The 20505-nt window shown below is 36.1% G+C and overlaps 1 protein-coding gene across 1 annotated transcript; it reads right to left on the bottom strand.

Annotated features, from left to right (window-relative positions):
* Positions 1-12720: 12720 nt before the first annotated feature.
* On the bottom strand, positions 12721-14509 carry GJE1 (gap junction protein epsilon 1). The gene is given in 3 exon segments (XM_065543066.1): positions 12721-13113; positions 13639-13833; positions 14471-14509. Coding segments are annotated over 3 exon segments (627 nt in total).
* Positions 14510-20505: the final 5996 nt, after the last annotated feature.

Genomic DNA, 20505 nt, shown 5'->3' with positions numbered 1-20505 from the left:
AACTCATCATTTACATCAGGTATAACTCCCAATGCAATCCCTCGCCCATTCCCCCTCCCCATGATAGGCCCCGGTGTGTGATGTCCCCCTTCTCGAGTCCAAGTGATCTCATTGTTCAGTTCCCACCTATGAGTGAGAACATGTGGTGTTTGGTTTTCTGTTCTTGTGATAGTTTGCTAAGAATGATGGTTTCCAGCTGCATCCATGTCCCTACAAAGGACACAAACTCATCCTTTTTTATGGCTGCATAGTATTCCATGGTGTATATGTGCCACATTTTCTTAATCCACTCTGTCACTGATGGATATTTGGGTTGATTCCAAGTCTTTGCTATTGTGAATAGTGCCGCAATAAACATACGTGTGCATGTGTCTTTATAGCAGCATGATTTATAATCCTTTGGGTATATACCCAGTAATGGGATAGCTGGGTCATATGGTACATCTAGTTCTAGATCCTTGAGGAATCACCATACTGTTTTCCATAATAGTTGAACTACTTTACAATCCCACCAACAGTGTAAAAGTGTTCCTATTTCTCCACATCCTCTCCAGCAACTGTTGTTTCCTGACTTTTTAATGATCGCCATTCTAACTGGTGTGAGAAGGTATCTCATTGTGGTTTTGATTTGCATTTCTCTAATGGCCAGTGATGATGAGCATTTTTTCATGTGTCTGTTGTCTGTATGAATGTCTTCTTTTGAGAAATGTCTGTTCATATCCTTTGCCCACTTTTTGATGGGGTTGTTTGCTTTTTTCGTGTAAATTTGTTTGAGTTCTTTGTAGGTTCTGGATATTAGCCCTTTGTCTGATGAGTAGATTGCAAAAATTTTCTCCCATTCTGTAGGTTGCCTGTTCACTCTGATGGTAGTTTCTTTTGCTGTGCAGAAGCTCTTTAGTTTAATTAGATCCCATTTGTCAATTTTGGCTTTTGCTGCCATTGCTTTTGGTGTTTTAGACATGAAGTCTTTGCCCATGCCTATGTCCTGAATGGTACTACCTAGGTTTTCCTCTAGGATTTTTATGGTATTAGGTCTAACATTTAAGTCTCTAACCCATCTTGAATTAATTTTCGTATAAGGAGTAAGGAAAGGATCCAGTTTCAGCTTTCTACTTATGGCTAGCCAATTTTCCCAGCACCATTTATTAAATAGGGAATCCTTTCCCCATTTCTTGTTTCTCTCGGGTTTGTCAAAGATCAGATGGCTATAGATGTGTGGTATTATTTCTGAGGACTCGGTTCTGTTCCATTGGTCTATATCTCTGTTTTGGTACCAATACCATGCTGTTTTGGTTACTGTAGCCTTGTAGTATACTTTGAAGTCAGGTAGCGTGATGCCTCCAGCTTTGTTCTTTTGACTTAGGATTGTCTTGGAGATGCTGGCTCTTTTTTGGTTCCATATGAACTTTAAAGCAGTTTTTTCCAATTCTGTGAAGAAACTCGTTGGTAGCTTGATGGGGATGGCATTGAATCTATAAATAACCTTGGGCAGTATGGCCATTTTCATGATATTGATTCTTCCTATCCATGAGCATGGTATGTTCTTCCATTTGTTTGTGTCCTCTTTTATTTCACTGAGCAGTGGTTTGTAGTTTTCCTTGAAGAAGTCCTTCACATCCCTTGTAAGTTAGATTCCTAGGTATTTTATTCTCTTTGAAGCAATTGTGAATGGAAGTTCATTCATGATTTGGCTCTCTGTTTGTCTGTTACTGGTGTATAAGAATGCTTGTGATTTTTGCACATTTATTTTGTATCCTGAGACTTTGCTGAAGTTGCTTATCAGCTTAAGGAGATTTTGGGCTGAGACAAAGGGGTTTTCTAAATATACAATCATGTCACCTGCAAAGAGGGACAATTTGACTTCTTCTTTTCCTAACTGAATACCCTTGATTTCTTTCTCTTGCCTGATTGCCCTAGCCAGAACTTCCAACACTATGTTGAATAGGAGTGGTGAGAGAGGGCATCCCTGTCTTGTGCCAGTTTTCAAAGGGAATTTTTCCAGATTTTGCCCATTCAGTATGATATTGGCTGTGGGTTTGTCATAAATAGCTCTTATTATTTTGAGGTACGTTCCATCAATACCGAATTTATTGAGCGTTTTTAGCATGAAGGGCTGTTGAATTTTGTCAAAAGCCTTTTCTGCATCTATTGAGATAATCATGTGGTTCTTGTCTTTGGTTCTGTTTATATGCTGGATTATGTTTATTGATTTGCGAATGTAGAACCAGCCTTGCATCCCAGGGATGAAGCCCACTTGATCATGATGGATAAGCTTTTTGATGTGCTGCTGAATCTGGTTTGCCAGTATTTTATTGAGGATTTTTGCATCGATGTTCATCAGGGATATTGGTCTAAAATTCTCTTTTTTTGTTGCATCTCTGCCAGGCTTTGGTATCAGGATGATGTTGGCCTCATAAAATGAGTTAGGGAGGATTCCCTCTTTTTCTATTGATTGGAATAGTTTCAGAAGGAATGGTACCAGCTCCTCCTTGTACCTCTGGTAGAATTCAGCTGTGAATCCATCTGGTCCTGGACTTTTTTGGTTGGTAGGCTATTAATTATTGCCTCAATTTCAGAGCCTGCTATTGGTCTATTCAGGGATTCAACTTCTTCCTGGTTTAGTCTTGGAAGAGTGTAAGTGTCCAGGAAATTATCTATTTCTTCTAGATTTTCTAGTTTATTTGCGTAGAGGTGTTTATAGTATTCTCTGATGGTAGTTTGTATTTCTGTGGGGTTGGTGGTGATATCCCCTTTATCATTTTTTATTGCGTCTATTTCATTCTTCTCTCTTTTCTTCTTTATTATTCTTGCTAGCGGTCTATCAATTTTGTTGATCTTTTCAAAAAACCAACTCCTGGATTCATTGATTTTTTGGAGGGTTTTTTGTGTCTCTATCTCCTTCAGTTCTGCTCTGATCTTAGTTATTTCTTGCCTTCTGCTAGCTTTCGAATGTGTTTGCTCTTGCTTCTCTATTTCTTTTAATTGTGATGTTAGAGTGTCAATTTTAGATCTTTCCTGCTTTCTCTTGAGGGCATTTAGTGCTATGAATTTCCCTCTACACACTGCTTTAAATGTGTCCCAGAGATTCTGGTATGTTGTATCTTTGTTCTCATTGGTTTCAAAGAACATCTTTATTTCTGCCTTCATTTCGTTATGTACCCAGTAGTCATTCAGGAGCAGGTTGTTCAGTTTCCATGTAGTTGAGCGGTTTTGAGTGAGTTTCTTAGTCCTGAGTTCTAGTTTGATTGCCCTGTGGTCTGAGAGACAGTTTGTTATAATTTCTGTTCTTGTACATTTGCTGAGGACTGCTTTACTTCCAATTATGTGGTCAATTTTGGAATAAGTGCGATGTGGTGCTGAGAAGAATGTATATTCTGTTGATTTGGGGTGGAGAGTTCTATAGATGTCTATTAGGTCTGCTTGCTGCAGAGCTGAGTTCAATTCCTGGATATCCTTGTTAACTTTCTGTCTCTTTGATCTGTCTAATGTTGACAGTGGAGTGTTGAAGTCTCCCATTATTATTGTATGGGAGTCTAAGTCTCTTTGTAAGTCTCTAAGGACTTGCTTTATGAATCTGGGTGCTCCTGTATTGGGTGCATATATATTTAGGATAGTTAGCTCTTCCTGTGGAATTGATCCCTTTACCATTATGTAATGGCCTTCTTTGTCTCTTTTGATCTTTGATGGTTTAAAGTCTGTTTTATCAGAGACTAGTATTGCAATCCCTGCTTTTTATTGTTCTCCATTTGCTTGGTACATCTTCCTCCATCCCTTTATTTTGAGCCTATGTATGTCTCTGCATGTGAGATGGGTCTCCTGAATACAGCAGACTGATGGGTCTTGACTCTTTATCCAGTTTGCCAGTCTGTGTCTTTTAATTGGAGCATTTAGTCCATTTACATTTAAGGTTAATATTGTTATGTGTGAACTTGATCCTGCCATTATGATATTAACTGGTTATTTTGCTCGTCAGTTGATGCAGTTTCTTCCTAGTCTCAATGGCCTTTACATTTTGGCATGTTTTTGCAACGGCTGGTACCGGTTGTTCCTTTCCATGTTTAGTGCTTCCTTCAGGGTCTCTTGTAAGGCAAGCCTAGTGGTGACAAAATCTCTCAGCATTTGCTTATCTGTAAAGGATTTTATTTCTCCTTCACTTATGAAACTTGATTTGGCTGGATATGAAATTCTGCATTGAAAATTCTTTTCTTTAAGAATGTTGAATATTGGCCCCCACTCTCTTCTGGCTTGTAGAGTTTCTGCTGAGAGATTTGCTGTTAGTCCGATGGGCTTCCCCTTGTGGGTAACCTGACCTTTCTCTCTGGCTGCCCTTAAGACTTTTTCCTTCATTTCAACTTTGGTGAATCTGGCAATTATGTGTCTTGGAGTTGCTCTTCTCGAGGAGTATCTTTGTGGCGTTCTCTGTATTTCCTGGATTTGAATGTTGGCCTGCCTTACTAGGTTGGGGAAGTTCTCCTGGATGATATCCTGAAGAGTGTTTTCCAACTTGGTTCCATTTTCCCCCTCACTTTCAGGCACCCCAATCAGACGCAGATTTGGTCTTTTTACATAATCCCATACTTCTTGCAGGCTTTGTTCATTTCTTTTTCTTCTTTTTTGTTTTGGTTTCTCTTCTCGCTTCATTTCATTCATTTGATCCTCAATTGCTGATACTGTTTCTTCCAGTTGATCGAGTCGGTTACTGAAGCTTGTGCATTTGTCACGTATTTCTCGTGTCATGGTTTTTATCTCTTTCATTTCGTTTATGACCTCCTCTGCATTAATTACTCTAGCTATCAATTCTTCCACTTTTTTTTTCAAGATTTTTAGTTTCTTTGCGCTGGGTACGTAATTCCTCCTTTAGCTCTAAGAGGTTTGATGGACTGAAGCCTTCTTCTCTCATCTCGTCAAAGTCATTCTCCGTCCAGCTTTGATCTGTTGCTGGTGATGAGCTGCGCTCCTTTGCCGGGGGAGATGCCCTCTTATTTTTTGAATTTCCAGCTTTTCTGCCCTGCTTTTTCCCCATCTTTGTGGTTTTATCTGCCTCTGGTCTTTGATGATGGTGACGTACTGATGGGGTTTTGGTGTAGGTGTCCTTCCTATTTGATAGTTTTCCTTCCAACACTCAGGGCCCTCAGCTGTAGGTCTGTTGGAGATTGCTTGAGGTCCACTCCAGACCCTGTTTGCCTGGGTATCAGCAGCAGAGGCTGCAGAAGATAGAATATTGCTGAACAGCGAGTGTACCTGTCTGATTCTTGCTTTGGAAGCTTCCTCTCAGGGGTGTACTCCACCCTGTGAGGTGTGGGGTGTCAGACTGCCCCTAGTGGGGGATGTCTCCCAGTTAGGCTACTCAGGGGTCAGGGACCCACTTGAGCAGGCAGTTTATCCCTTCTCAGATCTCAACCTCCATGTTGGGAGATCCACTGCTCTCTTCAAAGCTGTCAGACAGAGTCGTTTGCATCTGCAGAGGTTTCTGCTGCTTTTGTTGTTGTTTAGCTGTGCCCTGTCCCCAGAGGTGGAGTCTACAGAGACAGGCAGGTTTCCTTGAGCTGCTGTGAGCTCCACCCAGTTTGAGCTTCCCAGTGGCTTTGTTTACCTACTTAAGCCTCAGCAATGGCAGGCGCCCCTCCCCCAGCCTCGCAGCTGCCTTGCGGTTAGATTGCAGACTGCTGTGCTAGTAATGAGGGAGGCTCCATGGGCGTGGGACCCTCCTGGCCAGGTGTGGGATATAATCTCCTGGTGTGCCCGTTTGCTTTAAGTGCAGTATTGGGGTGGGAGTTACCTGATTTTCCAGGTGTTGTGTGTCTCAGTTCCCCTGGCTAGGAAAAGGGATTCCCTTCCCCCTTGAGCTTCCCAGGTGAGGCGATGCCTCGCCCTGCTTCAGCTCTCGCTGGTCGGGCTGCAGCAGCTGACCAGCACAGATTGTCCAGCACTCCCTAGTGAGATGAACCCAGTACCTCAGTTGAAAATGCAGAAATCACTGGTCTTCTGTGTCGCTCGCGCTGGGAGTTGGAGACTGGAGCTGTTCCTATTCGGCCATCTTACTCCGCCCCTGTCTTTTTTTTTTTTGAGAAGGAGTCTTGCTGTGTCACCCAGACTGGACTGCAGTGGTGCGATCTATTGTACCTTTAAAGAAGTCTTCAGAATATGTAATGTAAGTCCTCTGTCTGTTTTTGTTTTTATTTTTGTTTTCCTTTGATTTTTGAAAATTGTGTTGGCTATTCTAGATCTCCTGTATTTACATATAAATTTTAGAAACATCACGTCAATTTTTATATAAGTTTCCTAGGATTTTGACTGGAATTATATTGAATTTACAGATCGGTTTATAATGACCAAAGTTACAAATACGTAAGACTTCCAAGCCGTGGATGTGACATGGTTAATTTTTCCACTTAAAATGGTACAGTGGCTCACGCCTGTAATTTCAGCACTTTGGGAAGCCAAGGTGGGTGGATCACCTGAGGTCAGGAGTTTGTGATCAGCCTGGCCAATATGGTGAAACTCCGTCTCTACTAAAAACATAAAATTAGCAGGGTGTGGTGGCACATGCCTGTAATCCCAGCTACTTGGGAGGCTGCGGCAGGAGAATCATTTGAACCTGGGAGGCGGAGGTGGCAGTGAGCCAAGATTGTGCCACTGCACTCCAGCCTGGGCGACAGAACGAGACTCCATCTCAAAAAATAAAAAATAAAAATTAAATAAAAATTAAAATAAAAAATCTTTAATTATTTTCATCACTGTTTTGTAGTTTTCATTGTGCAGGTCTAGCACATATTTTGAAAAATTTATCGCTATGCACTTCATATTTTTGATTCTATTGTAAATGATTTTTTTTTACATTTACATTTTATTTTTTATTACTCTACAGAAAAATTATTCTTCATAAGTTTATTTATTTATTTATTTAAGAGACAGAGTCTTGCTCCGCCAGCCAGGCTAGCGGGCAGTGGCACAATCATAGCTCACTGCCGCCCCAATCTCTTGGGCTCAAATCATCCTCTCACCTCAGCCTCTGGAGTAGCTGGGACTACAGGCAGGCACCACCATGCCTAGCTAATTTCCTTATTTTTTGCAGGGGGGTGTCTTGCTGTATTGTCCAGGCTAATCTCAAACTCCTAGACTCAAGCGATCCTCCTGGCTCCACCTCCAAAAGTTCTGGGATTACAGGCATGAATCACAGTGCTTGGCTTATAAATTTAATTTTCTGGAACATTCTTTAGAATTTTCTATGTACCTGATCACGTCTGTGAATAAAGATATTTATTATTTTGCAATTTATATATTGTTTGTGTTATTGTACTTATTGAATAAATATATATTTAGTATGTATATGTTTATTTTGTTTTTGTCTTATTGAATTTTAGTTCAACGTTAAACACAAGTGGGAAAAGTAGAGAGCCTTGCCTGTTTTGAGACTACAGGGGAAATTGTTAATTCCTGTAGGTTTCTTTAGATGCTATTTATCAAGCTTAGGTAGATCTCGTTTAAAGTGAGAGGTTTAGGGGTTTTGGTTTGTTTCATTATAAATGGGTGTTTATAATATAACTTTTCATTTCAGGGATAAATCCCACCTAACATGATGTATTATTTTTATATATATTGCTGAATTCTATTTGTAAATATATTTTTGCTAAGAATTTTTAATATCAACATTATGCTGGCCTCCTTACATGAAATGGCAAATATTCTCTTCTAATTCTTAAAAAAGATTTTGGAGTATTATTTCTTCCTTAAAGATTTAATGGAATTCACCGCTGAATTCGTCAGGGCCTGACATTTCTTTATGGGAAGGTTTTGGATTTAAAATTTTAAAAATCCATATATGGATAGTTATATTTTTTGTTTGTGTCTGTCAATTTTTAGTAGTTTGGAATTTAGAAATTTTTTCATCTAAGTATCAAAAACTTACTGACCTAACATTGTTCTGGATGTTTCCTTATAATTGTTTCAAGGTTTTACTATAATTTCCCTTTTCTAATTTATCTTATGATTTTCATTTTCTCCCTTATTATCTCATATTATCAAACCAGAAATTTATAAGTTTTATTAATCTTTTCAAAGAACGAGATTTTGGTTTAATTGATTTTCTCTATTGTCTTTGGGTTTTATATCACTGTGTTTTATATTCGTATTTTTATTTGCATCTTTCTATTTAATTTGTATTTAACGTATCTTTTAAAAACTTCAGGCTGGGCATGGTGGCTCATGCCTGTAATCTCAGCACTTTAGAAGGCCGAGGCGGGTGAATTGCATGATCAGGAGTTCGAGAGCAGCCTGGCCAACATGGTGAAAACCCATCTCTATTAAAAATATAAAAAATTAGCTGGGTGTAGTGGCGGGTGCCTGTAATCCCAGCTATTCAGGAGGCTGAGGCAGGAGAATCGCTTGAACCCAGGAGGCAGAAGTTGCAGTGAGTCGTGATCGCGCCACTGCACTCCAGCCCTGATGATAGAGTGAGACTCCTTCTCAAAAACAAACAAACAAACAAACAAACAAAAAAACCCAACAACTTCAGAAAATGAACAGTTAAAATTACTATATAATGTCTTTTCTAACATAATATTTATAACTTCCAATATTCCGCCAAACACTGTTTTAACTGCTTTCCACTTATTTTGATAAGTTGTAATCGCAATTTTGTTTAAAGCAGTTTTTAATTTCCCAGGTATTTTTTTTCTTTGATCCATGGGTTAATAAAAGTATGTTGTTAATTTTTCAAACATTTGGATGTATCCCTGCTATCTTAATTTTATTAATTTCTAGTTTAATTCCATTGTGACCAGAGACTATAGTCTGTATGATTTCAATCCTTGAGACTTTCTTATGGACCTCTTTTGGTGAATGTTACAACGATCTCTTTTGGTGAATGTTACACACGCACTTGAAAAGAATGTCTGTTCCGTTGTTGCTGGGTGGAGTATTCTATAAATATCAATTAGTTCAAGTTATGGATTAATAATTTATAATCTTCTGGTATCCTTTCTGATTTTCTATTTACTTTGTCAGTTTAGATGCTATTACTGAGAGAGAAGTGTTGAAATCTTTAGCTATAATAGGATGTATTTCTTTTTTCAATCTACCAGGTTTTGCTTCATGCATTCTGAATCTCTATTAACTGGTGGCATACATATTACAACTATTATGCTTCATGATGAAATTATACTTTAAACATTATGAAATGTCTCTTTAATCTCTGTCATCATTCCTTGCTGTAAAATTGACATGAGTTTTCTCATATTAATATAGTCAATTGAGCTCTCTGATGCTTAGGGTTTGCATGATACATCTTTTCCCATTTATTTTCTATAAAACATTTAAGATTTTAAAATATTAAACCTTTAAATATTTAAAAATGTTTAAAGTGGGGTTCTTGTTAATAATTTGGTCTGGCTTTTAAAAAACACATTTAGACAATCTCTTATGTTTTTGGAGTGGCAAGATCTCTTGTATTTATTGTTAACTATTGATATGTTTGGGTTTGGTTCCACTACCTTGTTATTGTTTCTATTTGTTTCATCTGTTTTTGTTCTCTTTTTTCCTTTCCTGCTACCTTTTGTATTAATTGAATGTCTTATGATTCCAGTTAATTTTGTTCGTTTGCTTGTTAAACCAAAATTGTGTTGCTTTTTTAAACTGGTTGTTTTATATTTTATAATATACAACTTTAAGTTATTACAGCAAACTTCAAATGATAACATACTTTACCTATATTACAAGAATCTTATAATAGTATACTTCTACATTTGATTTGATTTGCCAAGTTTTATCAATTTTATTGTTATTTTCAAGAGTGATCTGGGATTTATTTTACTTTGTTTTCTAAAATGTTACTTTTTACCTATATCCTTATTAAATTATTTTTGTTTATCTTTGTTTAATAAGTTCTTATGTTTGCTTTTTGAATTACATTTATTGTTTCCTTTTTTATAATAGATTTATTTTCAGCTGTCAATTTTCAGTGCAATACAAATTTGCTCATATCTCATAGGTTTTAATATGTAGCATCTCACTTCTTGTTCATATAAATAGTCAGAAAAGCTTCAGTTTAAGTTATCTTCTTTGACCCAAGAGCTTTTTATGAAATGGTTTTAAATAGCATTTCAAATGGTTAGATATTGTTTAGTTTTGATGTTCTTATTAATTTTTACTATATTTGCATTTTAGTCAGAAAAATTAGTTTTCATATTGGAATATGAATTTTTATATATTCAGGACTCTATAGCTGTGTGCTAACAATTCTGATATAATTACTAATAAAATGAAATCATAGTAGGTCAGTAGTGAATTTCCAAGACTGTCTAAACCACCTCTCTCATCTTATCTCTGTCTTTAAACATAACAATATGTAGTGTTTAGTTCAAAGAAGTAGAGGCAAGCAAGGTTTCTTTGGTGGCTTGGAGATGCCATCCTTCCACCTTGTCAGTTGAAGAGATCAAGAGCTCAGGGAGGCTGAGGAAGCTAGATTTTAATGGATGCTACAGTAAGGTGAGAGCTGGAAAATGAGAGAGCTTCAGAGATCTGCAAAGGGCTTTTCAGTGAGTCCTGATCAGTGCAACATCTTTAAATATCTTTCCAGGAAAAGAACTAATTGAAAGGATCAAAAGGAACAATACTCAAGATTCATACAAGACTGAGAATATTTGCTGTTCCCAAAGTCAGAGTGGAAAAATCTCTTAATAAAGAGATATATGTTGACCATGCCCTACCCTAAAAGATGAATCAGAGTGAGAATAAATCCAAGTGTTTATCTATGATTGGGCAATAATATTAAGGGGAAGTCTTCTGTGAGATTTTTTGGAAAAATGATCTTCCCTGGGAAAGAATCCTGAGAGGCAAACCAGAATAAGGTCCTTTTGCCCCATCTCCCTTCTTGCCTTGGACAGAGAGAACCTGTTTCCTGTAGCAATGGCAATTTGTGTCACCACCACAAGTCAACCAGCAGGAGGGAAGAATTCAAGATTTTTGAGACTAGTGAAAGGATAGTATTCCCAAACCACAAAAGAGGCATCTGATAGAGCACTCAGAAAGGTTCTTCCTTAGTATTGGGGCAAAACTGGCCTTTCCGTAAGTACTATGCTGGTCATATATAACAAAGCTTGAAAAGAAGCAGAAAGGATCATCTGTTTCCAAGTAACTTAACTGTGCTCCAGAACTAAGTTGAAGAATTAGAGAAGAATTAGAGAATTAGAGAAGAAAAATAACTGTCATCTAACAGGATAAAACACACAATGCCTGACATTCAATAAAAAATTACCAACTTTGGAAAGATGCAGCAAAAATAGGACCCATAATGAAAATGTGTATGTTTGCCAGCAGATTGGCAGGAGCATTCCACCTTGAATGCGGGCAATCAAGGGGTATGTTATCTATAGAGAATTTAAAAATAAGGATAAAATATTAAACATGGTTGCTGTTTGTTAACACCAACAGTTAGTTATTCTAAACAAAGAAAGTCAATACATATCCTTTGTTTGTAGAGTGGACAATTTTTACCAGTCCCCACCCTGTTGGCATGCCACTGCTATAGTATGATTTTACAGCTCACATGCTAGATTATGATTTTATAAAGGTATTAAATCTTGATGATCTTTTTTATACGAATTTTTTAATGCAGTACTTGTTAACAAATAGATATCAGTAGCTATTTGTGGAATGAAGATAAGTTGGATTTTCTCCTGTGCTCTCATGTAGATGAAACCTCAGTGATGAAAACCTTAGATACAGAAATTCATGATGTCAAACATAGGCTGCATAAAGCTTAAGGAAAAATGGAAAACCTTAGTATCTGAGTATACTCATTTGCCTACTAAGTTACCAGTATAAAGCAGTAATACATAAGGATTTTAAATAATATCGAATGAATCAAATGATTGTTAGTAAGGCAGGCAGATAAAAAGAAATGCACTAAATCAATATACAATTGTCTCTGAAATAATTTCATAGCTATTGAGGAAGTCTAACTTAATATAAACACAGTGTTCCCTTTTGATAAATATAGAAGTTACAGTTACAGAACATCTGTGGGCACAGAAAGGTTTTTTTTCCTGAGAAGAAACAAGGATCCCATATGCAGTATTATCCATAGCATTTTTTATTTATTTGGTAACTATATTTCTATATCATTTTAATATTGAAACTTTCAAGAAAATGATTGAATAAAATTTTAAAAATGTAATTGTTCAATTTCTTCAAAGTAATGGTCAAACTATAGAATTACTCCTTAATAATTAGTTTATAACTTTTGTGCTTAAATAAGTTATATTTTACATGAATGCAAAATAATTACACCCTCAAATTTAAAACTGTATAGTTCCACAGAAAGGAAAATATGAAGATCTGGATTATGACTTTGGCCACCCAAATTAACCTACCTGACCATCAATTTTCCACTTCGTAAAAAAAGACAATAAAAGTTTCTCTGGCCACAAAAAACTGATCAATTAAGATGTATGTGAGAGAACTCTGTAAAAGCACCATTTAAAAATAAATTAACAGTAGTTCTGTTTATATTTTCTAATAAAAGTGATCAAAATTAAAATAAAATGAAATAGTTCTTCAAGAATCCTTATCTTACAACCAGGCATTATATTTTATAGTAGACGTGAATTTCAGACACATTGAAGTAAGTTTGTTTTGAAGTTGTGGTACTCACTAAGTATGATAAAACTAAATAAAAATGATAAAGAACTGTAACATGACAATAGGTAATCCATTCTTTGGTCATTGTCCGAATGGAAAGTATAATCTTCTAAATATGATCTCAAAAATCTCAGCAACACATAATACCATTGTAATTGCTGTAAATGTATACAATGCAATGAGAAAAATGGTTTTTTCAAAGTATTCTGGAACCATGCATCTTACAATCATGTTTTCCCCAAGAAATCTAGCATCACACAGGTAAAGAGATTTTACTTGGAAACCAAAGAGGTAAATCTGAAGCCAAAATGCTATTGCCTCTAGACTAATTCTTAATAAAACAGAGAGTATATAAATTACAGTGCAAATAGGCTTTTGAAGAATGCATTCTTGATTGATGCTTTTACATGCAGCATAAAGATGAAAAATAGCTCCAGGAACCAGGACAATCACTAGTTGTAATGTCCAGAACACCTAAAGTATGTCAGAAATATCTTAGTAAATCAATTAATCAATATGTAACTAAAAATACACAAAAAACGCCACTAACTCTCAACAGAGACTAACTTAAAAATTCCAAGTTTCATAAATATCATATATATGTCTTAATATAATGAAGGTAGTAATGTCAAACATATTTATTGTGAAAACATAGTCATATATTACTATAGCTGCCTCTTAATGACTGATAATGATGAAGTAGTTTATTTTATTAGCCAGTTAATTTCTATATTCCAAATATAGGTCTGGAGAATAATGATAACATTAGTAGATAACAAAATGCCAGAATTGGAAGAAACTCCCCAAAACTCAATTTATCTGAAATATACAGCTAATTAAAGAAAAAGTAACATAATCCTTAAAAAAAAAAAAACAAAAAAAACAAAAAAAACAAAAAAAACAAAAAAAAAACCTGTTAGGGTATTTCTCATATTATGACATTATTTTACATTTAAAGAGAAAATGAGTTTGTTGTAGAGTTAATGTTTATGTGCACACAGAAAAACTTACTTGTGGAGTGATTGGCCTGAACTGATTGTAACAGAAGAGATTTATTTCTCTTTTGTCTGTATCGCAACTGAAGTGCAAGGCCTCATTCCCATAAACTGCAAAGCCTAGCACCCCGAGGAAGAACATTTGGATTGATCAAAAGAAAAGGGTGTGGAATTGACCAATCACAGTTGGAGGTTTAACCTGTTATGGTTTTAGGAGAAAAAGAAATCTTTTAAACACAAACATTAAAGGAGGACATTTAAAAAACATCCTTATATCGCATTTAAAAAATGTAAGATTCAAGAAGTTTTGAAGCCAAATTGACCCTTAGAGATCATCAAATCAAATATAATTCCTGCATTATGAGATTTCTCACTCTTAAAATATGAAAAGCAACATTTGATAGGGACATGTGTAATTTTGGAAATATTTAAACAGCTTTGAACTCAATTAATATCCCCACCACCGTAATCCATTTGCAGTAAAATCAGAATATCTAATACTTCTTTTTGAAAATTAGATAACAAATCCAGTAGTAAGCTCAGTCCATACACTACCTTAACAACTAAATAATGTTTATTAATTGTAATTAAAGCTTTTTTCCCCTACTTCTTAATTATGAAATTGAGAGTGAGCCACACTAAAACAGCAACATCTAAAGATACTTCCTGAATTTTTCTCTTTAGAGTTTTAAATTCAGAATATTTTGAAGTATATGGTTGACACTTACAGTATTCTCCATAGATGTAGAGAATTTATTCACCAAGACTTATGCAATTCAGGTTAAAATACTCAGAAAAGACTCATACAATTGCTTTTTTGTTTGTATAATACTTACACATCCTTCATAGAAGTTTTTGATGTAATTTAGAGACATGTCTCAGGAGATGTTATCCTGACATTCCTGTGGGTTAATTCTTGACCCACATTGCCAGTTTGCTTCTGCCAGAATCAAGCTCTTTTATTCTCTCAGGACTCTTACAGCAGAAAACACTCATCACTACAAATTTCTCTCCCCTCTTCCTTTTCTCTTAGATCTCTGGGGCCCCATTCAACTTTCCTATCTCTGTCCCAAAACAAAACAAAAACAAAGAAACAAAAGCGGAGAGCATGTGGCCAATCTAATAATCCCTTGACTTACACTGTCAGCATAGCCAGCCAGGAATGCCAGCAAAGCAAGAGACCAGCCCCACAAAGGTTCTGAGCACTCAACGCTTCTACAATTACCTAAAAATGGACTGTATCTAAATTAGTGGGCTCTTTAGCTTGGAGTTTTCTCTGATAATGTTGAAGTAATCTTTTTATTTTCCTTTTTATTTTATTTAGGTGTGTCCTAAAGGATAGTACATGGGAAATATTCCTGATTCTTTATTGTTTACTTCCATAAAGTATAACTAATTTCTGGGAAGTCTTAAGAAACTGTAACACAGGATATAATAACTATTGCATTATTGAATATTATTGATGTATTGCTATATTTGTCTAGTTGTTGAATGCTTGCCACAGACATGGAAAAATCTGTAATTAGATCTCTGGGCTAAGGAAAAAGATAGCAAACTGCTAATTAAGGCAAGACCAGGAGCTAGCACATATCATGAGAACAATCCTTCCCATCCTTTCTTTTGTCCTTCAGTAGATACATCATCTATTAGACATTGTTATGGGTGTTGAGGACCAGCAGGCACCAAGACCAGTAATTACCTTCTGACTTACATATCTGCTTACTATCTTCCATCCACCTATAATGTCATACAGCTAATTGTTGATTATATTTGCTTTCTTTACTTGCCTTTCTCATTTTCTTGTGATCTGCCAGAGGTTGTAACTTCAGACAATGTCATTGCTTTCTTCTAGCAAGTGGAGAAGTGACTGCATGATACATGTATTTGTAACCAATAAACAAGGGACAGTGTTCTTGTTGAATAGGAGTGCTGTGCTGGATAGGAAGAAATAAAAATGGACAGCTTAATGATCCTTCAGAATGGTTAGATAAAAGATATTTGTGTATATTCCCATCTTCTCAGAATCAGAATTTCAGGTTTACTTTGTGTTGATTCCCAAGAAGGGACATCTAAAAGCCCTAACAACTATTTGCATAAGAAGGAATAGTGCTTTGGCTTTTACCATTGTACAGTAGTGAATGCTATTGTTTAGTCAACTGTATACAATTGTCAGACATATAGAAATCATCAGTGTCTCCTTTCAGGGGTGTATAAAATTGTCTTGAACCTTAATTGCATGTGTAGAAGAAGGGAGTGTAGCATCATTGTCATTGCTGAGATCTACAAGGGGCCAAATAATTAATACCAATCTTTCTCTTACATGTTCTGATCCAATTGGGTAATAAGACAAAGGAATAAACCATATGTGGGCCAAAATATCACACATAAAGATTAGGCTGAGGAGGGATGTTGCTTATCTTTTTAGGAAAGTGTGATCCTTAGTGAGACTGGCCTCAAATGTATGGCAATTGGTAAGGGTGTTTATTCAAGTGACAACCTGGGTTTCTTGCATACTAATGGCCGCAGGTTCCATAGCCGCAGGTTCCAAAAGCAGAAAAAGGGTGATTCTCAATATTTTCAATGCACAAGCATTGTTTAGCACTCAGCTTGCTTCATGTTTGCTAATCTTACATTAGGCAAAGAAAGTTTCAAAATGAACCCAGGTTTGAGAAACATCATCTACCTCTTGATGGATCTGTGAAGTCATGTTGCAGAGGTGTGAATGTATGAAAAGAAAGTATTTGTGGCCAAGTTTATATTCTATCACAGTGTGCCCACTGATTACAAATATTAACATCCCTCATGCATGTCTTCACTTTCATTATAGGATGCCAAAACTATCATCTAATTGTAGAATTAAAATTGAAGTCCAGGATTTTGTGATTTGCATTATATCTGGATGTGGCTACTCTTGATCTAGAATCTGGAGAAACAAAGGGAAAAGTTACATTCTACATGACATCAATATACAATGGTGATACAGGAATAGGATGACTGCAATAGACACTTCCACACCAAAAGTAGAAGAACAGGAGATATGTAACTGTCACTGGTCCGTAACAATTCTGAAATCGTGCAAGGAAAAATATTGCCTGTTGTCCCTACTCTGGAGGCAGGGAACATTCCATGATTGAGGCATGGTTGTATTACCCCGAAAGCTGTTCCGCAGTATATTATACTCTCCTTAATGGAAGTGGTTCCCTGGTCCATTGTTGTCAGTGGCCTGTAGTTCCATTCTCTGTGTTCTTGGCTGAAAGCATCTTCCCTTTTTCTTGAAAAAAAGAAATGATTATGCTTGAATAAATGACTTGCTCAGACTGCTTCTTGCTAGATAAAAGCTGGGGGGCCAGAAGTCTTTTTTATAATTTGACCAATATCTGGCCTTTTAAGCCATAGTAATAGCTGTTTTGCTGATACAAACCTCTTAATAACTCTTTGGCTTTCTGTGTAATAGATTTCATATACTTAGTTTTAGTAAGAGTCATATAATTAAATAAATATATCTCTCTACAAATGTATTTATGGCTGTTTTTGGATTAGACTTTTCTGAAGTGCTCTTAAGATATTTAGAAATCTTTTGTCTAATTGAGATAGTCATTAGTCGTGCCTTAAATATTTAAAAAGTCTAATCAAAGGACATTGTAGCCACACCATTGATTTGACTTTTACCCTAAGACCGTTTCTTACATTAGAAAGTTTTATTGGCTAGGGAGACTAGAAATGAGATAAAACATTCACATGTAGCCAGTCCCGACCTCTCTATATTTTCTCCAAGTTTTTCCTGCAAACTCATTTCTAGGTCTCTTTACAAGGTAATGTTGATTGATTGCTGAAACATGGGTAAGTGAGGGGGAAATAAACTTTGACCTTATTTTCTCCTCTGAAGAGCTCAGAAAATTATTGGGGTACATAGCACCTGGATGGTGCTGCAGAGCTTGACCCTTATCTACACTCCTCATCAGATCTCAATATGAAGAACAAAGGCCAAGCAGAGAAGTAACCAAGTACAACATATACCAGGGGTGTAGTTGAGAAATACAAAGGACCCCATATAAATGAATGGCATCAATGTGAGTGGGAGGGAGCACACAGTACCTAAGATCACGGGCTCTGGAATCAGAGATTTGAGGTCTCAAGCAGATTATTTCACACCTTTGAATCTCAGTTTCTCAAACTGGCAATGAAAATTGTACTTACCTCAAATGATTGTTGTATGTGGATTATTAAACGATTTGGAAAACATTTATCCTGTCGTTAATGAGAGCCTGGACCAACTATGGTCTCCTTGTTATACAGACTACAATATATTAACAAATTAATACTCCTTAAGCAAAGAAAAGTCACTACTTCCTTGAGGGTAAAGAACCTTTGTGTCAGCCAGAGTAAGAGTGTTTTTTGGAAGAATAAATAATACATACAAATTCCATGTCTGTTTTCAATGTCTTTTCTCTCTCTCTCTCTCTGTCTCTGTACTTGGAAACTGAGTGCATTTTCCTTCTGAGTCTATCAGGATACCAAGACATCTACTTGTCAGCAAGGACTAGTGGGATTGAACCCCAGAAAGGCTTATGGCTGTTAGTTAATTTAATCATCAAAATATACCTCTGCTCTTTCAGCCCTAAAGATTTTTTAGGAAGCATGGCTGGGGAAAACTTAAAATCACGGCAGAAGGCGAAGGGGAAGCAGGCACATCTTTGCATAGCCAGAGTAGGAGGAAGAGAGAGAGAAAGAGTGGGGAGCTGCTACACACTTTTAAACAACCAGATCTCACGAGCACTCACTATCACAAGAGTAGCACTGAGGAGGAAATCTGCCCCCATGAGCCAAACATCTCCCACAGGCCCCACTTCCAACACTGAGGATTACAATTCAACAAGATTTGGACACGAACACAAATACAAACCATATCAACATTTAAATCACAAAAAAGAAGTAAAATTATCTCTGTTTGCAGATAACATAATTATACAGCAGGAAACACTAAAGACTCAACCAAAAAAATTCTGTTAGAACTAACAAATGAGTTCAGTAAAGTTGCAGGACACAAAATCAACACACAAAAATCGGTGACATATCTGCACACAAACAAAAAATGAGCTATCTGAAAAAGCAATTAATAAAACAATCTTATTTACAGAAGCTGTAAAAAGAAAAAAAATACTTACGAATTAACTTATCCAAAGAGGTGAAAGACTTGTACAATGAAAATTATAAAACACTGATGAAGAAAAAAGATAAATGGAAAGACATTCATACGCATGTATTGGAAAAATTAATATTATTAAAGTGTCCACACTATCCAAAGTGATCTACAGAGTCAATGCAATCTCTATTAAAATCTCAATGGCATTCTATACAGAAATAGAAAACATAATCCTAAAATTTATATGAAACTACAAAAGACCCCAAATAATCGAAGCGATATTGATCAAGAAAAACAAAGCTGGAGGCATCATACTTCCTGATTTCAAAATATACTATAAGGACTACAATAATCAAAATAGTATAGTATTGGCATAAAAACAGACACATAGACAAATGGAACTTAAGGGAGCCCCAAAATAAGTCAACCAGAAGGTCAACTCATCTTCAACAAGAATGTAAAGAAAGTCCGTTGGGGAAGTGATAGTTTCTTCAGCAAATCATGCTGGGAAAACTGGATATCCACATGCAGAAAAATGAAACTGGACCTTTATTTCACCCCCTGCACAAAAATCAACTCCAAATAAATTAAAGTTTTAAGTGTAAGACTTGAGAACATAAAACTACTGGAAGAAAACATAAAGCAAAAGCTTCTTTACATTGGTCTGAGCATGGATTTTTGGATAGGACACTAAAAGCCAGACAACAGAAACAAAAAAAAGATAAGTTATTTGAATTAAAAAGCTCCTGCACAGCAAAAACAAAACAAGACAAAACAAAAACCACACACACACAAAAGTAAAAAACCTTCAAAACCAAAACCAAATAACCACCCCCCCCCATCCAAAACCCAATGTTGAATGAGCAACCTACAGATTGGGAGAACATTATTTGCAAACTGTGTATCTGATAAGGGTTAATATCCAAAATATAGAAAGAACTCATACAACTCAACAGAAAAAAAAATATTCCTCCAAATAACCTGACTCAAAAATGAGCAGAAGAATAAATAGACATTTCTCAAAAGAAGAACCATAGATGGTCAATAAGTATATTAAAAAGTGCTCAACATCTCTTATTATCAGGGAAACACAAATCAAAATCACAATAAGATATCACTTCACACCTGTTAGAATAGCTATTATAAAAAAAAAAGATGTGTTGGTCGAATGTGGAGAAAAGGGAGCGCTTGTACATACTGTTGGTGGGAGTGTAAATTGATATAGTAATTAAGGAAAACAGTAGGGAGATTCCTCAAAAAATTAAAAATAGAGCTACCTTAATAATTCAGAAATCTTACTTCTAGGTATATACCTGAAGGGAATGAAATTATTATCTCATAGAGCTATCTGCACTGCAGTGTTCGCTACAGCCTGATTCAACAATAGCCAAGGTATGGAAACAACCTAAATGTCCATCCACAGATTAATGTATAAAGAAATCACACACACACACACACACACACACACACACACACACACACACACACACACACACACAGAGACAGACAGACAGACAGAGAGAGAGAGAGAGAGAGAGAGAGAGAGAGAGGAATATTATTAAGCCTTTAAAATGAGGAAAATCCTGCCATTTGCAGCATGAATAAAAATGAAGGACATTATGTTTAAGGGAAATAAGCCAGAAACAGAAACACAGATACTATATGATTTCACTATATATGGAATCTGTAAAATAGTCAAACGTATAGAAGCAGAGAGTAGAATGGTGA

Source organism: Macaca fascicularis, chromosome 4 (assembly GCF_037993035.2).
Source record: "Macaca fascicularis isolate 582-1 chromosome 4, T2T-MFA8v1.1".
In the NCBI taxonomy this organism is placed as follows: Eukaryota; Metazoa; Chordata; class Mammalia; order Primates; family Cercopithecidae; genus Macaca; species Macaca fascicularis.
Note: the sequence above shows the minus strand (reverse complement) of the source record. Positions and strands in the feature narration are given on the sequence as shown.